The sequence below is a fragment of the Uloborus diversus genome, chromosome 1 (assembly GCF_026930045.1).
Source record: "Uloborus diversus isolate 005 chromosome 1, Udiv.v.3.1, whole genome shotgun sequence".
NCBI lineage: Eukaryota > Metazoa > Arthropoda > Arachnida > Araneae > Uloboridae > Uloborus > Uloborus diversus.
This window is the reverse complement of record NC_072731.1, coordinates 146361865-146384821: the sequence shown is the minus strand read 5'-3', so window position 1 is coordinate 146384821 and position 22957 is coordinate 146361865. Positions and strand designations below refer to the sequence as shown.

Genomic DNA, 22957 nt, shown 5'->3' with positions numbered 1-22957 from the left:
TTGTCCGTTTTTCACAAGAAGGCACTTTGACCCGCCTTCTCGAACGCAGAGTTCCATTTTACGTGGGGGGTGATCGGTAAGCAATTGACGGGCTTCTAAATGAGACAACAAGACAGCCTTAACTTGGGCGTGCACTTCAATGTGCAAAAAAGTCTTACTGTCCTTTACATCACTTGCTTCACTTGTCTGTTGTCATTTTAGTTATTCTTACATTTTAAAAACTTCTGGTTTTGAAACAAAATGCTGCGATCCGAATATAAATGCTGCCGAAAACAGCGAAATAGAATCATCGGATACCACCTGATGAAGGAGGACTCAAGTGCCTTCTCGTGAAAATTGGACAATATTTATCATTTTATCTATCATTTTTTGCCGCCTTCAAAAATTATGTTTAAAATTACTATTGATGGTGTTCAAAGAAGAAAATTATTTTTTACTTTTTAGAGAAATTTCTAGCTGCAGTTTTGAAGTCGGCTCTACTTTTCTTTCAAAAGTATTTTAATTTCATTACTATTATTTTTATAAAAATAGAAAACAAAGTGATCCAATTTCAATAGTAGTATAAGTTAAAATATATAACTTCCAATTTTCAAAATTGAATTATTTTTCACAATTTGAAGGGATCTTTCGCTGAAGTATGTAATTCGGTTATGCTTCCAAAACAAATGTTTTTTTCCTAAAAAGAAGTAGAACTCAAAGAAACTGAATTCAAATGTTGTATCTCTTCTGTCAAAATGTGAAAATTACCTTCAAAAAAGGTCAAAATTTTGTAGAAATTGTCTACTTATATTACATAGACATGATTCCTCGCAATACAAGTTTTGAGTACATTAAAATTTCTCTCCAATGCTTTAGTAAGTAGATGACTGCTGCATTTTCTCTCGCACTGAAAAGCAATCAGGCTTGAATAAAATAATAGGTTAAAAAACTAAAAAAAAAATATGCTTTTGTAGCAAATTGATCAAAGTAAAATATAATCTTTGGATGATAGTAATTGACCAAACACTTAATTTTAAAGTAATACAAAAAACCGTGGGGTGCTATTTACGTTTTTGCATGGATAACAAATGGAAAAAATTCAAGACAACTGATAAGAAGCCCCCCCCCCCCACGCTTTTTGTATTACATTAAAATTAAGTGTTTGGTCAATTACTATCAGCCAAAGATTATTTTTTACTTTTTAGGTCATTTTGCTACAAAAGCTTGTTTTTTTTTTTTTAGTTTTTTAAACTATAATTTTATTTTTCTTTTTTTTCCCCTTTTTCTTCTTTTCTATTTAGTTTAACTTGTTTTACGAAAAAATATTCATTTTAACATAATTGAAAATCTTTTATGTTCATGAAATTTGCCCCAAATGAAAGCAACTAAAGGTCTGGGACAGCATTCGAAAAGCGGTCTCTCGAACTCCAAAAAGAGTAACTATACCCCTTAAAGTGTAATAGCCGAGCTTTAAAAACCTTGCCTGCCAGATAAATTGCCTGTCTAGTAATTGTCTAATCCAGCTAATCCATCTCAGTCATCGATGTGTATAAGTGCGAAAATCATATTTTGAAAATTTGAGATACATTTTAATAAAAGTATTGTTCAACAATGGCCCGATCAGCACTGAATTGCCAATTGAAGTCTCACCTAAATTTTGGCATGAAATTACTTTAAAAAAATAATAACTCATGTTATAATTGCCTTAGTTTTAAAATAATTTTTGGGAGCATTTTTTAATGTATATTTTTTTAAGTTTTCTTCTTCATATTGTTGAAATTAAGGCCAAAATATTGATTAAAAGTGGAATAAACTAACAATTAAAAGTTAATTAATTTGATTACAGAATATTGTATTGTCATCGGGTCTGAGGTCGCGTGCCAAATTTCAAAAGAATCCGATCGCAGGAAGTGGGCAAAATTTAAGTTGCAAGATTCCGTCACAAGATACATACATACATACAGGTGAAGCCAATAAAAGCATGTTAAAAATCAAGAAGAGTGGAGGCTTTAAAATAGTTGTCAATTTATGAAATTTATGGTCGGATTTTAACGATCGGCAAAATTAAGGTAAATCTCGGGGATTTATGAATTTTGTTCAATGAATTGATTGCCCAGAGAGCGTGGCGGGGCTAAAATCTGTCAGCTCAAAAAAATGCTCTGTAGAAAAAATGCAAAATGAAAGACCATGAAGCAAAATGGTTGGTAGCCAAAAATTTTACTCTAATATTAAAACATTAGGCTGCATTTTTAAAAGTCAGCAAATTTATCAAGAACAATAAAAAATCTTGAGAAATTAACTGTAAACCGGGGATACTATTGAGAAAAGCGGGAATCTCCCGCAAAGTAGGGAGAGTTAGCAACTATAAAATATTATAAATATCACTATAAGAAATCTAACTTATTCTTCCCTCTTTCAATCCTACTTTATCACAAAAAGAGGGTTGAGAGAAGTGGAAAAAAATTCAGCGTTCAGATACAATCTAAAGCACCATCCTCAAAATATCATCAGAGGAAGGTGAGAAAATGTGGTAATTTCTTGCTATATTTTCACAGCAGCCACTTCATACTTAACAGTTGAAGTCAAAACAGGTGATGAGAAAAAAACCCTAATGTTTGCTACATAAGTGTCAATCAAGATTTTGGTGAAAAAACGGAAAACTGTTTGCTATTTTGGAGCAAAACCGTTTTTTTTGAGCAGAAATTTGGGGCCAAATGAATCAAAGTTGCGTTAATCGTTCAAAAAAAATTATTCCAGTTTTGGAGCAGCTTGGCTGAATGTTGGGGGAAAATAGAATTTTGGAGCAGAATTTTGGAGTTTGACCAATGAGCACAATACCATATTTGTTGTAAATTATGATTTGTAAAAGTAGCACTAATAAATAACAAGTTAGAAAAGTATAAAATTTATTGAAAAAAATTAGTAGTATTTTACAGTTATAATACGAAGGAGATTCAAATTGTTATTCAAAACAACATCAAGGTTAATGATTCTTTACTAGAACAGTTCCATCAGGATGTCCAAAATACACTTTTGAAGCCATATCAACAAAAAGGCCAGTATCAACTACACCTGAAAAAAAAAGCAGAAATCGGTAGTATTTTTAATCAAAAGATAAATGACTTTCATTAAACAATACATTTTGCAGACAACATGTGTAAACATGGAAAAGAAAAGGAAATTGCAAGTTAAGAACTGCTGTAATCCCTATTACACCTGTTTTTTTTTTTTTATTTATTTATTTATTTTTTTTTTGACACGAAGTTTCCATCTGTTTTTTTAGACACAAATTTCAAATTATTTGGCAGCAAATTCAGAACAATTATTCACAATACCAAATGAAGACCATCAATCGGAATCTTTCAAAGATCTTTGAAAGTTTCCAGAATAGATTTTACGATTTATAATGTTGTAAACAACAGCGAGCAAAATTGATCGGCTTCGCAGGCCACATTTGGCCTGAGGGCCAGGGACATAGCCAGGGGGGGAGTCCATGGGGTCCAGACCCCCTCCCCTTCCTGATAGGTCACTGTCCCCCTGCCCTAACATAAACAGAATTTTCCAAAAAAAAATTTATAAAAAAGAATCTTTTGTCCTAAATATTTTCATTAATCGACAACTTTCTCTCGTTCAGTTCAGTTCAGAACTATAGAAACTCTGGGAGATTGGGAGGGGGGCGACAGAAGTCTTCAACCCGTGGTTCGCGTCGCAGACCTGCTGAAAAGGAGACATTATCTTTGTCCCCTGCCCCGCAAGAAAATCGCCAGCAGCTCATAAATTCCTAAAAGAACACATTATCTTAGTGCCCCTTTCCGCAAGGAAACCACTGGCAGTTCATGAACAAACATTTATTGTCAACGAAAGATTGATAAGAGTCATAAATGATGAAACTGTTGGAGACAGGAAATTTGTAGGAACGTTTTTGCGGGAGGGTCATATAAAGAGGAGAGGTAGGACAATGATGGGGTCAGCCACCTTTTTAATATAGCGCCGTCTTTTTAGAAGGTGCCTAAGGCTCCTAGAGTCGTGGTTAGCACAGTGCGAACTGTCACGTCGCACATTCCTTTTCTCTATCGCTGCCATTGTGGGTCGGTCACACGAATGTTTTCCTCCAAAGATAAAAGGGAAAAATCATAAGCAAATCCATAGAAACATAAGTGTTTTTTTTTTTAATAAAAGGAGCAATTTTATGCATTGTTTTCTCATTTAAAATTTTGTACAGACAAAAATAGCATTGAATATCATTTCATTTTTTAAAAAAATGATTTCATTTCACTTATGATTTTTATTTGTAACAATGATGGATTACTTGTATCATTGTATTCCTGAAGCTCGCAACTTTTAGCATTGATCAAATGCCTTTCTACAACCATGAAACTAATGTCTGGAAATTCATTCTGAATATTTATTCATTTTCATCACAAGGTAACCGAGAGATTTTTTTTTCTTTTACTCCTTCTGAGCAAAAATGTAACGAAAAGAGGTAGAATTTTTGTGAATGTTTTATCTTTTGAGTTTTTAGATATGATCTATAAAAAAAGGAAAAAAAATATGTATGTATCAGGAGGTAAACAAATATGAATAAGTAAAGGCTAATACTAATGTAACAAAATTGATTTCAGAGATATCAAAGTTTAAAAAAACGACGAATTGAATTAAAAATGTGTTCGTTTTTTTAATTTTAAGTTTGGAATAATTAACGCATATGTAAAGATGTAAGTTTAAAGACATACATTTCAATGAAATTATTTTAAAACTAGAAAGTCGCCTGTCATGGAATGAGGGTGAAAATTCTCTTTTACATTTGAATGCAGCAATTGCCTGTTAGGTGATATTTGGTAGTTGAAATTGTAACCCTCACTCCAGTGGATTAACCCTTAACTCCAGTAGATAGCGGTCATTGCTGACCATTTTTGCGTTTCTTCATTCTGCTAAAATGACAGTCTTACCAGTAAAACAGTTGAGTTATCGGATCGAGTTCAGCCTTGTTACAATAAAGCATTTCCCTGCATGTTGTTCTACCAAATCATATTCGCAACTCCAACGAACTATAGGGGGCACTGCAGTCACTGTCTAATGGCGGACGAAAAAACTAAAACAAACGCACGTTGTAACGAAGAAAATGCTAAAAGTGTTGTGATTTTTGTTCGTATGTATGATTTTTTTGTTTTATCCTTTTTAAATCAATATTTTAAGTCCTGAGGATATTTTGGCTCACGTAGAAAGAGATTAGAATTCAAGAAGCATTACTAAACGTCAAACATTAATGCAAACTACGTAGTTCGTAGTTCTAAGCAGCCATTTTCACGATGTTGAATTCGATATTTATCAATTCTTGATAAAACTAATTAATAATTGTGGCCTGACAAGAATAACAATTAATGCTAGAATATTTTATGTGACATTGCAAATTATTACCAAAAGAAGATGATACTTCTTTGCTTTGCTTGGCTAGCGCTTATTGTTTTGCATTTGTAGCTGAGTTATTTCTCTTGAATTCCCGAATCGGTTAATTTAAAATTTTTCTGTTTCGATGTTTCTAATTTCTGAGTTACGATTTAATTATGTCATGTTATGCAAATCATCTACAAAATTCTTACGAATATATGGTAGTAGTTTTCTTTTCAGTTGATTGACCATTATTTTTTTTTTACTTATCGAATTCTGTAATCTTACAACCATTCTATTCCACTCATGATAAAAATTAAAAATGGTTTAACTAAAAACGCAAAATCTCGCCAAGGCTACTTCGCTCACACAATACCAAAACTATAACCCTAAACAAAATTGGCGAAACCTTTCAGCTGAGAATAAAAGGAATAAAGTAAATTCTTTTTCGGTTAAACATTTTTCATTTTGTTCTACGATAATATATTCAAGAAAATATTTTGCATACTGTCCATTCCAACTAAATGCTGCTGTAAAATAAGGTTAGTTAAATTAAAAAAAGATTAAAGAAACTCATATTCTTACAAATTCATACAAAACAATAAAATTTTTCACTTTGTATAATGTTATCCAAGTTTGTTAATCCAGAGCTTTCGCTTTCACCATTTCTCAATCAACTCATATTTTAGAAGGAAATAAGGAAAACTAACATTATTTTGAGAAGCTCGAGAATACTACTAAGGGACGAATTAATTTCTGTAGCTGAAAGCAAACTAAGACACATCGACTGCGTTAATAAATACTCAGAACAGACTGTCTGTGTTTACGTCAACAAACACATGTGGAACGCAACGTGGCAATGTTTTAGTTTCTTCGGCAGTTTTGTAAATCACCGCAAGGTAGCGTATTCGAGCGCTAGAGTTGCGAATTATCAAATTATCAAGCCGTGGCGCGAGTTTCATTGTTGAAACACGCGGGTTACTCTATCATCAGCTACAATTTATACAAAGATACTAACTGAATTGTGCAAGGTCAAAAGGAAAAAGTTATTAATTAGTTTTAACTAAAAATATATATTTTCTTTTATCTTCTAGTTCCATTTTTCGAATAAAATACTATATAATATTCGTGTATATGCTTCATTTAGCAAGTTCTTTGTTAGCTATTTACTGAATTCTTTGCATTGAAGAATTGTTTAATAAGTATCTGTACATTCATAATTCATAATTAAAAAAACAGTAAACTCTGAATGCAAAAATAATAGTTGTTATTCTTATCCTCATTTATATAATAGCCAATGATCGAGTAATGCTCTTGATGTCATCAACAATGAAACTCATGCCATGTCATAATAATTTGATAACATGTTTTGGTAATGTTTAAATGCAGGGAAAGGCTTTATTGTGACAAGGCTGAACTGGATCCTATAACTTAAATGTTTTACTGGTAAGACTATCATTTCAGGGCACTGAAGAAACGAAAAAGTGGTCAACAATGAACGCTATCTACTGAAGTTTACGGCTAATCCACTGGAGTTAGGGTTAAAATGTCCACTATCAAAATGTCACGAAACAGGCAATTGTTTCGTTCAAATGTGGAATCAATTTTCATCTGTAATATCTTGACAGGCGATTTCCTAGTAATTTTCCTCCTATAATTTCAAAATATCAATTTAAATGGTATCTAGATGTTTAATTTACAACTCTTCTTAAGAATTTTGAATGGAGATTTGTCTTTTCTTAAACCTTTAGATTATAACATCTGAAGACTTGAGCAAAATGTTTGCAAATTGAGGCTTCAAACAACCTATAAAACTTTTATATTTGTCACCAAAAGATGATTAGCTTTTTACAGTATATCTAATTTTGGTGCTGCGGTATTATCACAAATAGGACAAAGATTACCTCCTAAAAGATTGAAATCGGATGATTACCGCCAAATGTAGAAATTTAAAATGTTTATATTTGCATATTGTTAGTAAAATAACTAGGTTTAGAGTGTCAAATTTTGTTGCGATAGTTTATTACTGCTACTATCGGTCACTTCCCCTACAGTTGTTTAAATTGAAATTTTAAATTTAGAATGGAACATTTTGTACAGAAGTTGTTTTGAATCAGCATAATGAACAGACTACACATTTGATTTGGTTTATTTGTTTTCCTGCAGAGGGGTAAAGAGTATACATAAAAATATTATGTATATACAATGTGATCGTAAATGTATTCCGACTTATGGATTCATTTTCCTAAGTTCTGAAAGTAATGCTTCCTCGTATCAACCTTAAATGACCCTGCATGCGAAACTCCTTAAGCAGAAAATGTCCAAGAAAAATGTTTGAAATCTTTGATGGCCTGATAAATAGTATTTATAATCATTATCATTCAAACTATCTTCAAAATTTTGACATAGAAGTTTTATTGTTCAACTTAATTCATCGTAAATACCATAAGTGATCCTTAGATATCTATTTAAGCAATACATCACAAGAAAATACTTATTAACGAGTAACGACACTTTTCTATGTATTTTAGTTGTTTGAACAGCTTTAATAACATTTTCCTAAGCTTTTATATGAAAATACTATAAAAAAAAAGATGAAGATTAGAAGTATCATTCCATTTCTTATAGTTGAATGAATTCTAAAAATTTAAATGAATAAAGAAACATTTCGAGCTTCTCTTTAATGAGCCCTGGCGATATTTTCATCCATAGAGGCATTAAACTTTGTCCAAAATCCAATTTGAAATCGTCAGGGGTGGGGAATTATGGAGCATTCATTGAGTTAGACAGTTGATAATGCAGTTAAAATAAATATGAGCTTTTTTTTTTGAAAGCAAATATATTGCAAAGTTTTAATTATCAGATTAATATTATATCATTACTTTATTAAGCTAATTATCATATGAAATAATTGTAGTTTTAATTGGAATAGTACTAATTAATACAATTAACAGTTAATGCTTCCGATTTAGCATGCCTCCATTTTTAAAGTTTGTGTAACCTTGGACCCCGGCCCCCCCCCCTTTTGGAAAATCCTAGATACGTGCCTGTGTGGACTGTAGGTTGGGCACCACTCGTTTTATAAATTTGAGAAGAAAGTAGAAAGTAACAGTTGCACTCCATATAGCAATTTATAATGAAATTTTTAATTTCAAAAGATTGAAAAATACATAAATATTTAAATTGAAATTTTAAAAAAATTTAAATTTTCAGATAACTTTTGTAATACTGTCGGCCCCACTTAATCGAATATCGTCCGTTCCAAGAAATATTATTCAATAAAGCGGGATATTTGGCTAAGCGGGAAAATTTTACTTACCTTTCTAAATTGACAACATTTGTCTTAAAACTTAATAATAATAAATCAATAGATATATAAAAGAAATATTTTATGTTGTTGCCAAAAGTTTTTGAAATAAGCTAAATAAACTACAAAATAGTCAAATTATTAGTATATAATATATCACAAGAATGTTACAAAATTGTAAAATGTAACTTCTTTTAGTATGTTATTTTTGAAAAAATTCCATAATAGGCGATTGCTTGCTCAAGGTCTTTTGGGAACACTTTTCCAACTCTTTTTTTCCCCTCGTCTCGGTAAGTTATCTTACTGAGTAAGATTTATTAAGTTATCTTACATTTAATATTTATCAATTTATAACCCTGTAAAGTGTATACAGTTATTTGTGTTATTTAATTTAGGTATCAACTGCACTATTTTTTTTTTTTTTGGTAATGATAAAGACAAAAGAGAAATTGATGGAAGAGTGGAAACGTTTTGATTGAATATGAATGTTGTTTTTCTTGCCGATTGTCAGCGATAAATATTACTTTATATTTTAGGGTCAATAATTGTAATAATTGTGCTTACTTCATTCATTTCTAATTTATTGAAACATTTTCTCAGTAAAATGTTTGCAAAAGCTGATCAACATGATTCGATTATCCGGAGAAATTATTTGATTAAGCGAAATCTTTAACATTGTGTCTATGGGGAAATATACGGTTCCAAGAGGTTTTATTAGTTTTAGTGTGGTATTCGTTTATCCGTTACCCGATTAAGCGGGGCTGACAGTACCTCAATGAGTACAACTTTGAACTGGAGTGGAATATACAGTTTTAATGCTTAAGAACACTGTCAGAAGCCAATGATGGAAACAAGGGAGGGGCGATGGGATTGACAGCCCCTCCTAGAGCCGAAAAACAGAAACTTTCTTCATGTATATATTTTTGATATTAAAGTTTCAAAAGTGCAATCATTATAAAATAATTGATACTGTTAGAAGAAAGGGAGCTCTTCCCCAGAATTCTTTTGGAACTGAAGCCTTGAAAACGCAATCGTAGCACCTCTTTTATTACTCTGGAGATATTGACTGGAACTTTCTACAGGATATTTTCTAAAATTGAGGTTTCAAAATCTGAACTTCACACAATTTTAGATGATATTAGGGATAGGCAGGGGTGTTCCCATAGGGTCTCCATACACACTGTATACTTTCAAACATTTTTTTACACATACGTCGTATACTTTCAATCATTTTTTAGACATTTAGAACGTCAAGCTACAAAAATTTCCACATTATGACATATTGTGTATATGATCACATACACATATTGCGCCCAGAGGCGGCTAATGTGACTGAAAACTGAAGGGGGACGAAATAAAAACGACTGCTAAAAGCCATAGGACTTTTAGCAGCAGCAAAAAAAAAAAAAAAACGAGAGAGAAAAGTACAAAATTTTGCTAGGGCTTTTTTGAGAGCAGATTAGTGGTAATGAATGTAAATCTTCCAACTTAACTTATGTTTTTATTAAGATTTTGATAAATTTTGTACACAATAACTTTTCCCGAAGAAACACATGAATTAGACTTACATTATTTACCCCAAAGTATTTTGAGATGTCACAAACACTTGGTAATAATTTCATTGAAAAAGTATGGCTTGTTTAAGTAAAGAAGGCTTGAACAAAAAAAAATTTAGTAAAATTTTGTGGCAGATTGCGGAAAAATAATCAAAAAGGGAACATTTTAAATCCACTGATTGCAGGAAAAGTCTCAAAACAAAAGCCAGAATATTATTTGTTCATATTCCCGGAAAAAAATGGCAACAGATCTTTCTTCTCAATGATTTTCTTCACGCTAAAAATTTTAATAAAAACATTGTTACAGAAAGTTGAGTTGAAGCATTGAATAATAATTTGAAAGGAGGAAAGCCTTCGAAAAATAGCGATTTTATGTCGAAATTTAAGCATCATTAGTTAAGTATCATGAATTTTTAATTGATATCTCTGCTAATTATTAGCGAAAAATGATGTTAAATAGCCAAACATAAAGCCGAGAAAATTACGAATCTATCGATACCTTATTCGATGGTCAGTTCGTTGGCATTCGGGAGAAGTAGCTTGGACATAGATACATAGGTACTGGTACATATGCTCAGTTTTTAATTATATAAGATTCATTTTAAATTTTGAAGTAGTTGCATTATCAGGAAAAAAAGATGAAATATTTTCCAATGCTTGTTTACTTAATAAAAACTAAAGTTTTTGAATCTTTAATGTGTCCGAAAGTTTGGTATATAGTACATCGCGTTCCGTCACAAGTGATTCAAAATTATTAAAGTTTGAATTTGCAGATTCAGAAAATAATGGCGCTGATTGCTGCGGTCTTTAATGCCTCCATTTTAAAAGTTAAACTGTTAAAGCAAAAAATAAAATAAAGAGATTTAAGGTAGAATTCAAGTTTAATAATTGAAAAATTTAGAAGATGCAAAAGGACTTAATATCAAACATTGCATGTAATTTGCAGCAAAACAAGGACTTCAATGTTGGCAAGTTTCCAAAAATAAGATTTTTATTCAATTAGTAATTGTTTGTAAAAATTCAGCGCAGTTGAAATAAGTTAATTCTTTCAATGCACCAAATTTGACATTGGTTTTTTGAAGAAGAAAAAAAAGGTTTCCCAAATTAATCGGACCACCATATATATTTTCACCATACACAAGTATTTTGGAGAAACTCTACAAGAAAACATAAATGTCTTAATGGTTTTTTTTTTCTTGAATTAAAAATACTAATTCAAATAAACGGAAAAAATGCAAGGACTAAAGATACATTTTAACGTTTCCCAAGGTTGTGAAGTACTTGAAAGTGAAACTTTTTATTTTAAGAAGTTTTCAAGCATTTAAAAATTGTACAAACCATATGAACACTTTAATTGAGATGTTTGATACTGCTTTCAATCGACTGTGAAGCGGTAATTTGTAGCTTGCTATGCTAGTGTAATATTCAACCATATAAATAGATATACATATATATTTTTTAACTTTACATCAAGTCAATATCATAAGATTAATTTATCATTTTAAGATTTATTAACAAATTTCCTAAATGAAGAACAAACAATATTTTCAGTGAGTTACTGCCCTATAGCTTGGTCTAAGGCAGAAATACATGAAATACACCACCAGCACAGTCATCCAGCAGAGGACTGGATGACTGTGCTGGTGGTGTATTTCATGTATTTCTGCCTTAGCCCTGGCTATAGGGCGGCAACATACTGAAAATACCATTGCCTTGCCTTCAATCTTCAAGAGGAACCAAACCATTGCTTCGGTTCCTCGTCTGGTCTGTGCTAATTCTGTATTAGCTATCAGTTTGTTTGGCACTCTTGGCTTCCTTAAGAGGTTTTCCTTAAGAGGTTTTCATAGGAAAGTGACTAAGCTGGAAGCAGTTTAGTCACTTTCCTATGCCGGGCTGATGAGTGCTAATAAGCACGAAACTGCAGTCCTCAGCTGGAAATGACTGAGCTGGCTGTGTATTTCATGTATTTCTGCTTTAGCTCTGGCTATAAGATGGCAACTTGCTGAAAATACCATTGCCTTGCATTCAATATTCGAGTTGAACCAAACCATTGCTTCGGTCCCTTGTCTGGTCTGTGCTAATTCTGTATTAGCTACCAAATTGTTTGGCACTCTTGGCTTCCTTAAGAGATTTTCCACCTCCAGCTCAGTTACTTCCTATGCTGGGCTTATGAGTGCTAATCAGCACAAAACTGCAGTCCTTGGCTGGATGACTGTGCCGGCAATGTATTTCATGCAAAGAACAAACGGGTTCATTCTCATACTGATACAGCAAATTTAACAAATTATTATACTGAAAATAATTATCACTTTTTTTTTTTATTGTAACAAAAATACTTGATTAGTAAAGGTGATTTCATAATGAACATTAAAAAATATATGTAACATTAGTTTCAGAGGAAAAAATGTGTAGCGAAAGTTTTATAACATTCTAAGTCATTCCTATAATCTGGTTCATTCAATTAACAATTTTTGTATCATAGGAAACAATTTGACTATTATTCTGTTATTGAACTAAAAATACAGAAAAGTTCACATTCACAATGTTTTAGAGAGAAAGTAAGAAATTAAAATTTCAAATACCTGGGAAACACGTTATCTTTTCATCAATACATTTCCAATCGTAAGTGGAAGGGAAATTAAATTTCCAATCCAACAGAAAATTTCCATTGTCCGTAACGACTGGCCCCTGAAATTGAGTTGAACAATCAAATCAAACTTTTTCTACAATTCAAATTATGCCAGAGAAACTCAAATAATCAATGTTCCATTACCATAACTAAACTTGGACAAGGAAAAGGAAGCAGAATGGAAAAGAAAAATATATATGGTGTAGGTTGTTTTTCCTGTAGTGCTTCAATTATTTTTACTATAAATGATTTCATATCTAATATGAGTTTGGTGTTTCATAATTACTAGCTGAAACTGTGCACCACTTGACAGTGGTAGTTCAAAAATCCAATTTTTTTAACGGTAATTTTTCGGTCACAATGATTTTTTTTTTTTTTTTTTTGCGCCGATGGTGGTAAAAAATAAAATGCCTTACTTTTGTAGTTTCATGATGTATAAAGAAAACACCAAAAAAGAAAAACTTCTATGAAATATCAGTCATGGTTCTGTAATTTACCATGCTAAAATAAACATTTTCATTACTGATTTTGATGCAACAGTACGATTGTGGTTCAGAATCGTGCAGAGTTCAAATTATATATTCTCGGAAATTTGATCAAGATCAACCCGAGAAAAAGAGTTATTTAAAAACCGCAAAACGCACAGTGAGATTGAACTCATGATCTTTGTGCTTTTAGCACTACGCTCTAACTATCTGAGCCACACAGCCTCACTAGTTGGGCGTTGTTGATTAAAGAAATGCTTAGTAAAAAAACAGAATGAAACACAAAAAAAAATTTCAAAAAACCACCACATTGTGAGTTTTCTTTATAATTTTCACCGAAGTCAGTGAACAAAATCTTTAAAATGATGCTTTACTATGAAATTTGATCACAAAATAACACCTTGGAAAAATACTGTCAATGTTTTTTTTAATAGCAATTTCACATCCCCCCCCCCACCCCCCACCGGAAATGCCTATAAAATCCTGAAAATTCATAATTTGAATGTTCTGAATTTCAGGTCAGCATGGATTTTGGAGGTTGTACTTATACCAGTACTATAGCAATGAGGTTTAAAAATAAAAGGAAATAAACAATTTTCATCAAGCAAAACATTTATTAAAATTGTAGAAAAAATTTAAATTACTCCAGTTTGTTAACAAATCAGATAAAAATGAAAATTTCATACATCATACAAATATAAACTAATAATAGTTGTTATACATTATGATAAAATTTAATTGCATTGTGCATAATTAAAACGCCTATAACTTAAAAAAAAAAAGTATGTAAAATGGGTAGGATTCAAATTTCTACGGTATATGTTAAATGCATATGCTCAAACATTTTTTGTTTTTTTTCTTCCTTACTATTTAAAAATTCAAGCAAATTAGCATGCATTTTTGGAACATTAAATACATATAAATTCAATATTCTTTTTGGCAAAATCAATAATATCAACAATATATACATATCTGTATTCTAATAGAAGAATGTTTTTCTTGAAAGCAAACAAGAGTGAATAATTACTCAGCAATTGACTATTTAGACATTACAGTAGACTCTCTCTATTCTGAACACTCATGGGCAGGGTTGCCAGACGTCCCGGATTTCAAGGGACAGTCCCGTATTTTGAAAAATTGTCCCTTGTCCCGGGAAACTTTCATGCGGGACGGCTCAAATCCCGTATTCTGACTGATGACAATATCTTACAGAACGAGACATTATTTTAAGGGAAAACAATAAATAGTAAAGTAAAACAAAAAATTAAATAATGAGCAATAAGAAAAATCATGTGGCAACAAATGCAAAAATTGTTTTTGGTTTGTATTTGCTCACTGACTAATCTTCATATATATATATATAATAGCACATGATTGAGTAATGCTCTTGACGTCATCAACAATAAATCTCGGTCCACGGCATGATAATTTGATAATATTTTTTGGTAATGTCTGACATGCAGGGAAATGCTTTATTTTGACAGGGCTAAACTGGATGCGATAACGTAACTGTTTTACTGGTAAGATTGTCATTTCAGGAAAATGAAGAGTGGTCAACAATGAACGCTATCTACTAGAGTTTAGGGTTCATCCACTGGAGTTAGGGCTTCTATTTCAACTATCAAAATATCCCCAAACAGGCAATTGCTCCGTTCAAATGTTGAAGTAATTTTCACTCCGTCGATTTTCTTGTGTAGAAATATATCTGTATGCATGCATCGTCAATCGCAATGAATTGTGATTGAATTTTTCAAATTCATCATGAATAGACGTCCCAAAATCCCCCCCCCCCCCCACTACTTTTCGCTCCGAGAAGCCTGTCCCGTATTTACTTTTCTAAAATCTGGCAACCCTGCTCATGGGACCAAACAAAAGTCTTCAGTTATGGGTGCATAAAGGTGATAGAAAGTTGAATACATTTCTTTATTTCAACTGTTCATTACCCAACAAATCACTTGATGAAATGTTTTCTTTTCAGCATATTTAGAATCTAGTAACACATAAATTTCCCTTATTAATGTAATTTTACATAAAATATTAGTTTTTGACAATATTTGACAAAGAAAATTTTGATGTGAGGGTTTAAACCATGGTTGTCAAAAACTGTTACGAGTCAAAAACCTGCCAACTGTTTTTAAACAAATTGAAACGACAAACTTTTAACATGTTCAGGCAATATTGATGTAATGTAGTGAAAAATACCACAAAATAACTATTTTTAACATAATTACAGTTCAATCATGGATGTTATTGATTTGATTACAAAATATGATCCATAATAAGGTGCATTGATACACTTTGATCAATCATAGCCCCACAAAAAAACCTCATTCAATAAATAAATTCACACATAATTATACATACTGCTTTTGCTTTAGCCATTCGCAAAACAGCAGATCCACCCATTTCTTCCAATCGTTTTTTTTTATTGGAGCATAAGCCATAGGAATCACTTCAATAGGAATGCCTTGCTTCCAGTTCTCACCCAAAGATTTTGAGTCTTTCCTAAGTTAAAGCAATGAGACTTAAGTAAAAAATTTTCAAAGGGATAATTTGAATATAAATGACAAATTTACCTATGGTCTGCCAAAATTATTAAATTCTTAGTACAAGAAGCCACAATTTTTTCCTGAGTTAGGCAACCACCACCACCTTTAATTAAAGTTAAATTTGCATCCACTTCATCTGCACCATCGAAAGCAAAATCTAACTGAAAGTTTCCAAATGCATTCATTAAATTAAAAGCACAAATAAAGTCTATTTAAATGCAAAAAATCAATGCAACAAAAAAATTCTCCGTAGAAAAATTAACAAATAAGAGACATACATGAAAGCGTAAAAGCATCAAAATTTCAGATAAGTGGTCTTTGAATTTTGCAAATTGAAATTTTTAGTTTGACAAACGCCAATTTTAAATCCAGTTGTCATTTCTGCAACCTAACTTTTGTGTAAAAAAAGTTCAGCATCATGACTATAGTTTTACACCTATTCTTCATTTTACATTTAATTTAAATATATGGGTAAATCCACAGGTAACTGACTGACATTGTGTTTGTGGTCCCAAAGTCTTCCAAGTTCCTATTTCAAATTGATACCTTTGGGGGTGCTGGATAAAGGATTGTTCGGCTCCTATTCTGGATCAGAAAGCAGAGCAGTTTCAGAGCCCCATCCAACAGTGAAGAGTCGTAGGTACAGGGCCCTTGTAGTGTAGTGTAGTGCAAGGTGGGGCGGTGCAGCTAATACATACATATATCTCGACATTATACTTCTATTGTTATTATTGTTATTATGGAATGACTAACTTCTGTTCTATTTGATTGAGCCCTAATAAGAACAAGCCTCTGTATTTACATATACAGGGTCCCAATACATTTTAGCCATAGAAAAGGGTAAAAGAGGACCACTTTCAAGCAAAAAGGGGACAAAAGGGAACCAGTAAAGATTAAAAAGAGGACCTTGAGAGGACCATTCATAGTTAAACCGAGGAAAGCACCAAAAGGCAAATTAGCTGCTTGCTGCTAAATCCTTGAAGACAATTCATTAATAATGATACAACTCCTTTATCACCTTCTGTACAACTGAACTTTTTATCTACTGAGTTATCATATCTACACAAAAATTTGTCTTGGGGGGGAGGGCGACAAACAGGCATATAATTAACGATCTTACAGAGTAATTTTAATTGAAAAATAAATTTTCCACTAATTAGCAGTTGAAAACTGGCTGATTATAAATAATCAGCTAAGTGATCGATGAATCAGTGCATACCTTAGTTAAGACCTTTTAGATACAGTTATTGCAGTAAACAACTTAGCACATAGTCATTTACAAAAATTTTCATGTAACCAGTTTAAACAGTATTCATTTTGATTTAAGGTACTGCAAGACAAAAGTAAGTTACCGTCATTAAGCCAGGGCTGAGGCATAACTACAACATGCATTATACCCAGAGCTGCCAACTACTATGAAAAAATCATAGTTTCTACGAATCACAGCTTTAAACTATGACACTACAAAAGCGGGTCCAAAAACTAAAATTTTCTGTTAATTTAATTTATAATCCCAAGAACGCAAAAAAAAAAAAAAAAAAAAAAACATAAAATGCATGAAAACTAAGCCAGTATATTTAAAAAATCAAACTTCTACACGTGTGCTGACAGTCTCTGCACATAAAAGGTAATGCCACTTCCCCCATTCGCCGTGCGTATAACAGGAGAACAAGTACCACATCTGTACATACAAATTTGGAAATACGTACAGATGGATCTCATCCACTATCCAATAACACATCTCCATCTGTTGTTGAACTGAAGGGAAGACAAACGAAGAGAAAAACAATGTTTTTATCTTGCTTCACGTATTGTGCACCTCTGACAAGTTGAGCTGTGGCCTTGAGCAAGTCCATTTCTTTTAAGGGAGAGCAATCAGTATGAGTATTAGCGAGAAAATCAGTATTGGCGAGAACATCCTGTACCGCTTGCTACGTCTTACGTGAATTATATTGTTTGCCAAATGGGCAATAACACTGCAAACTAAATCCACAAGTTCTTAAGCTGTTTTTCCTCACCCCTATTTCAACAAATGAAATTGTTTAATCGGTTGGGTAGCCGAGCTCAACTTGGCAGAAGTGAACAGTGTAACATCACTCTGTTAAGTATAATTGTTTTTGCTCTCCATACTGTTGAGAATTCATCACAGTTATAAATTCTGTAGGAGCAAGATGCAAAGAGATTGAAATCTCAAACATGACAAGCATTTTTCGGCAAAGTCCGAGTAAGTTCAATGTTGCCATGGTTCAGAAAAATAAAGGAGTTTATTATCTACCAAAATTAAACATAAAATAAGCTAATCTAACGTGACATATGTCAAAAAAACTTCTGATTGCCAAAAGTATCAAAATATTTACAAGATGCAAAGAGTTTGAAATCTCAAACACGACGAGCAATTTTCGGAGAAGTCTGGGTCAGTTGGATGTTCATGGTTACGAAAAAAAAGTAGTTCATTATCTATTGAAATTAAACATAAAATAAGCTAATCTAAGGTAGTGTATGTTAAAATATCTTCTGATTGTCAAAAAAATCAAAATATTAACAAGATGCAAGAAGATTGAACTCACAAACACTGGAAGCAATTTTTTGCGATGTTGCACATCAACACAGTTCAGAAAATTGCACTGATTCAATGATTTTTCTATCGATTTCAAGCACTAAAAAAACTTTAAATTTTTTTCAAAGTTTTAAAGCTTTTTCAAGGTTTTCAATCACGTGAAAATGAATTTCAAGCACTTTTCAAGGACGTACGAAGCCTGAAGAAATATCGGTAGCACCATACTTCGATTTGGCATCATAACTGCTCCCCCAAACCTCTCCATTTGCTAGATTTCCATGCTGCAGCAGTTGAAGGAGGAGTAATAACTTCAACTTGAAGGGAAATACAGGAAAGTTCAGTTCTATAGAAAAAAGGCGCTACGTGTTTGGAACATCAGCACACAGTATCTTTTAACATAATGAAAACATTTAAAATCTGGTTTTAAAGTAAAAACAATATCAAAAACGTACTAATTGGACCAAGATGTTGAAAAACGGTCTGATGCGGACTTTACCCTAAAAAACAGACTTTGGTGGGAAAAGCGGACCATTAGGGTGACCATTGAAGCCAGTGGCGTAGCTTGACGCGACTTTCGGGGGGGGGGGTTACTTCTTTTATATATATATATATATATATATATATATATATATATGTGTGTGTGTGTGTGTAATCGCTTGGAATTTTTTCCTTTTCTTCTTTTTTTTTTCTTTCTCTTCTCTCTTCTTTTTCTCTTTTTTTTGAGACTAACTTTTCGGGGGGGGGGGGTTGTCCCCAAACCCCCCCCCCCCTTAGCTACGCCCCTGATTGAAGCTAAGCAAAATTGCCAGCTTTTCTGAAGTTCAGTAAAAATTGAATTTTTAGTAACTGTTATCTCATTTTTTCCATCTAAATAAGACATTTTGGCAAATAAAATGTATAAACTACAGGCAAATTTCACCTTACTTTTATATACTAATTTCTATGGTATTCACGCTCAACAAATTGCGATGTCCCTTCAAATCGTTTTTCTAAAGAGACGATTCATTTATCTTCACAGCTAATTAGAGATCCCCCCCTAAATACAAAAAACATTTAAATTTTTATATCAAGTGTATGCTCAGTCCCACATCAACTATTTTCCTGATCTTTGGTTTCTGATGCTTTTGAATAGCATTAAAAAAACCGCAACTCACAAAAAACAAAAATATTTTCTTAAAAATTTTACACATAGCTTACTTCTGGGCATTCTTCTAAATCACTTAAAATTAACTTATGTTCCCTGATAAGCTGTTTTGCCTGCAAAAACAAATGAAGAAAAATTATTTTCACACATTGACAAATTCTCATAAAAAACAGCAATGTATATACAAGTATATTTGGTACTTATATATTGCTCAATCTATTGTTATAGGTATGATATTTTTATTCATAAATTTTGCACTTTATTTCAGGAATTTTAAACGGAGCTTTGTAACTTTTACATATTTGAATAAAAACAATTATTACGTGTCTTAATATAAAGTATCAACTTTCTTTTTAAAATTTTTGTACTTAAAGTATATTACACAGGGAAACGGAAAAAATATATATATATATATTTTTCTTTGGCACTCTCACCTTTTTAACTGATTTTAACTGTGTTTGAGGCACTAAATCGAAATATGATTATGTTTTATGATAAATGATATCAGGGCTGCCGCTACCAGCAATGGGGCCTGGTACCAATTTTAATTCTGGGACCCCTATGCCCCCCCCCTTGCTTTCCCACCATTGCATATTTTTCTATCGTTGCTTCATTTCTTCTCACTACCACACTTCAAAATAAATAGTTAAAAATTGCATTCACATGTGATGTTGCATTGTCTAGTTGCTTCTGAATTTTTTAACTTCAATGTATATTTAAAAAGTTTAATTTGAAGTTTGTATAAAAATATATTTTCAAATACAGTAGTAAAAATTGGATAATTTGCCATGTATGATATTAACATGATCTACTATGAATTTTCAGCAAGGCGATGTCGGAAGGCCAAGGAAAAAGTTCGAATTTTTAACCGACTTCAAAAAGGAGGTGGTTATCAGTTCATACTGTATGTATGTTTTTTTTTTGTCCACTCACAGCATCTCACCTAGTGAACCGATTTTGATGATTCTTTTTTTAATAGATAGGGGACGGCCCAACTTAGGTCCCATTACTTTGACCATATTTGCTCCTTAGACAATAAGTTATGGGCAAAAAACAGTAAATTTCATGCAATTTCCCTATTAAATGATTCAATATGAAACCCATTGTTGTAAAAGTTTGTTGCCATATAACAGTAACATTAATAGTAATTGTAATGATAATTTTGAATAAAGGCTTCTCTGAAGCAAGCATCAAGTTTCTTCAGTGTCATTGCTCCATAGTGAGGATAAACTTAACCTGGAAGCGAGGGGATGCAGTAATCAGGATCTGCTTAGCCTTCACAATACTACCAGGTTAGGTTTACCTCAACTAGACAGGATTGCATCACAAGCAACTTGTATGCTGTGAAATGCAAATTAGTTAGGGAAAACGGAATATTTAAATGGTTATAATTAAATTAGCAAACAAATTATGAATTCCAGAGAGGAACAAAGATAAATTTTTAGTGGCAATCTTTTCAAGTTTAAGGTGTGCTTATAGTTTTCTTCCTTTTTTTTAGTATGGAGCATTTTAATGAAAAAAATATGGTGAAGTTTCATGATGATAATTTCTTACTTTTACTGAAATACCTACATTTACACTAAAAAGAATGAAATAAAAAAATTTTGAAAAAAAAAACAGAACCAACTTCAAAATTGCTCTAAAAAGTGAAAAATAATTTTTTTCTTGAAACACCATCGATAATACCTTTAAACATAACACATACATTATGCATTGATGACAGCATATTTGAGCAACGATATAAATGTTTCGTTTCTAACTTTGGATGATTTTCTGAAAAAAATATGAACGGAGCATGGTTACACTGGATTTCACTTTTTGTTTTTGTGCCAACTTCAAAAATTATGTTTAAAAGTATTATCGATGGTGTTTAAAGAAGAAAATTACTTTTCACTTTTTAGAGCAATTTTGAAGCCGGTTCTTTTTTTTTTTTTTTCAAACTTTTTGAAATAAAAAGTTTTGTATGTAAAAATTAAAGCAGTACTGGCATGCGTAAAAAAAGTCGAAATATTATTTGGCTATGTTGACTTTGATACTCAATAGCTCAGAGGAATTATTGAATTTCTAGGGTAAATATAAATTAATAATCAAGAATAACATATACATCATATATTCTCCCCAAAAATCAGTTTTTCAATATATATTTAAATTAATTTCTGTACGTTTCCATTACTTGAACATCCAATGAATACAGGTATACCTATCTGGATTACAAAATGGACATTTTTTTTTTTTTTTGTTGTTGAACATTCACTAGAATATTTTTATTCTACGTACTTTCTTTGTCGCAAACTTGTGCATGACTGAGTTAAAATCCAGTCGTGCTGCGAGTTGATGCTCAATGCCAAGAATAGTGGGAGAATTTAGTCTATTTTGTCCAATTCCTGATCTTACGTTTTAATTTGATTTTCTAATTTACTAAATGCCTTTTCGACTTGGGCGACAATCAAGAGGGGAGAGTGCAAAATTTACAAAGGGACACGTTAGGAAAAGAATAGGATTACACACATTAGGAAATATCGTTCGAAGTTTCCTGTTGTATATATATCTCACTCAAAAGTGCTAGGGGAGAAAGTTCAGTTACTTCACTAAACATTGAAGATTGACGAATGAATCTTTTTAAAGTGAATAATCTCATATCCAAGTAGATTATTGTTGCATACTTTGATTAAAGGCAATCAGACATATTTTGCACTTCTTCAACATCAAAAGACATATATTTGAGTATTGACTTGAATAGGGAACAAATTCCCTTCATTTCTTCAAAACGTGCGTTTATATCACTAATAATAAAGTCCAAAACTGTTTATAAATTATTTATGTTCGAAATAGGTTCATCGGGTATGAGTTCAGTACTTTGATGTATTGCTTCTTCTTTGACTTCTGCTCCTTCATCAAAAAATGTTTTTCTCTTTTCTTCGTTTTTTTTTTTTTTTTTTTTGGAAGTTTGATCTTTTAGTCAATTAATTTACACACCTGCCAAGACCTTGTTCCCCTGACAAACAACTTGACTCAGCACTATTGAAGGGCTAGACGTTGAATGGCCTAAAAGCCACTAACAAGCATTGAATTAAACTAAACTCTTAAGTCCATTTTCAGAAACTAATTTTGTTTCTTTAAAATTGCAGGCGAATCATCCTTAACCTTTTAACGTCTTTTTGGATATCATTTGGAAGATTAGGTTCACATCCAGTGAAATTCCATGCATTTTAATAATTACTTTACATTCATCGATACATAACCATAATGACATAAGCATGCTCTCAAAAGAATTAAAATATTTTTTTAATGCTTATGGTTCACTGAATGCCTTCTCGCTTAATTTTAAAGCAAGTTCTTCACACAAACGATTGAGCGCTTTCA

At 32.0% G+C, this 22957-nt stretch overlaps 1 protein-coding gene across 1 annotated transcript in view; it reads right to left on the bottom strand.

The window, feature by feature from the left end:
- Window positions 1-2877: 2877 nt before the first annotated feature.
- The window catches only part of LOC129221966 (ribose-5-phosphate isomerase-like), a 39732-nt gene continuing 19652 nt past the window's right edge, over window positions 2878-22957 (bottom strand). Inside the window, 6 exon segments of the mRNA XM_054856368.1 lie at window positions 2878-3051; window positions 12813-12918; window positions 15709-15768; window positions 15771-15849; window positions 15921-16054; window positions 19648-19707. Of these exon segments, the coding sequence (XP_054712343.1) occupies window positions 2963-3051; window positions 12813-12918; window positions 15709-15768; window positions 15771-15849; window positions 15921-16054; window positions 19648-19707 (528 nt within the window). The 3' untranslated portion in view covers window positions 2878-2962.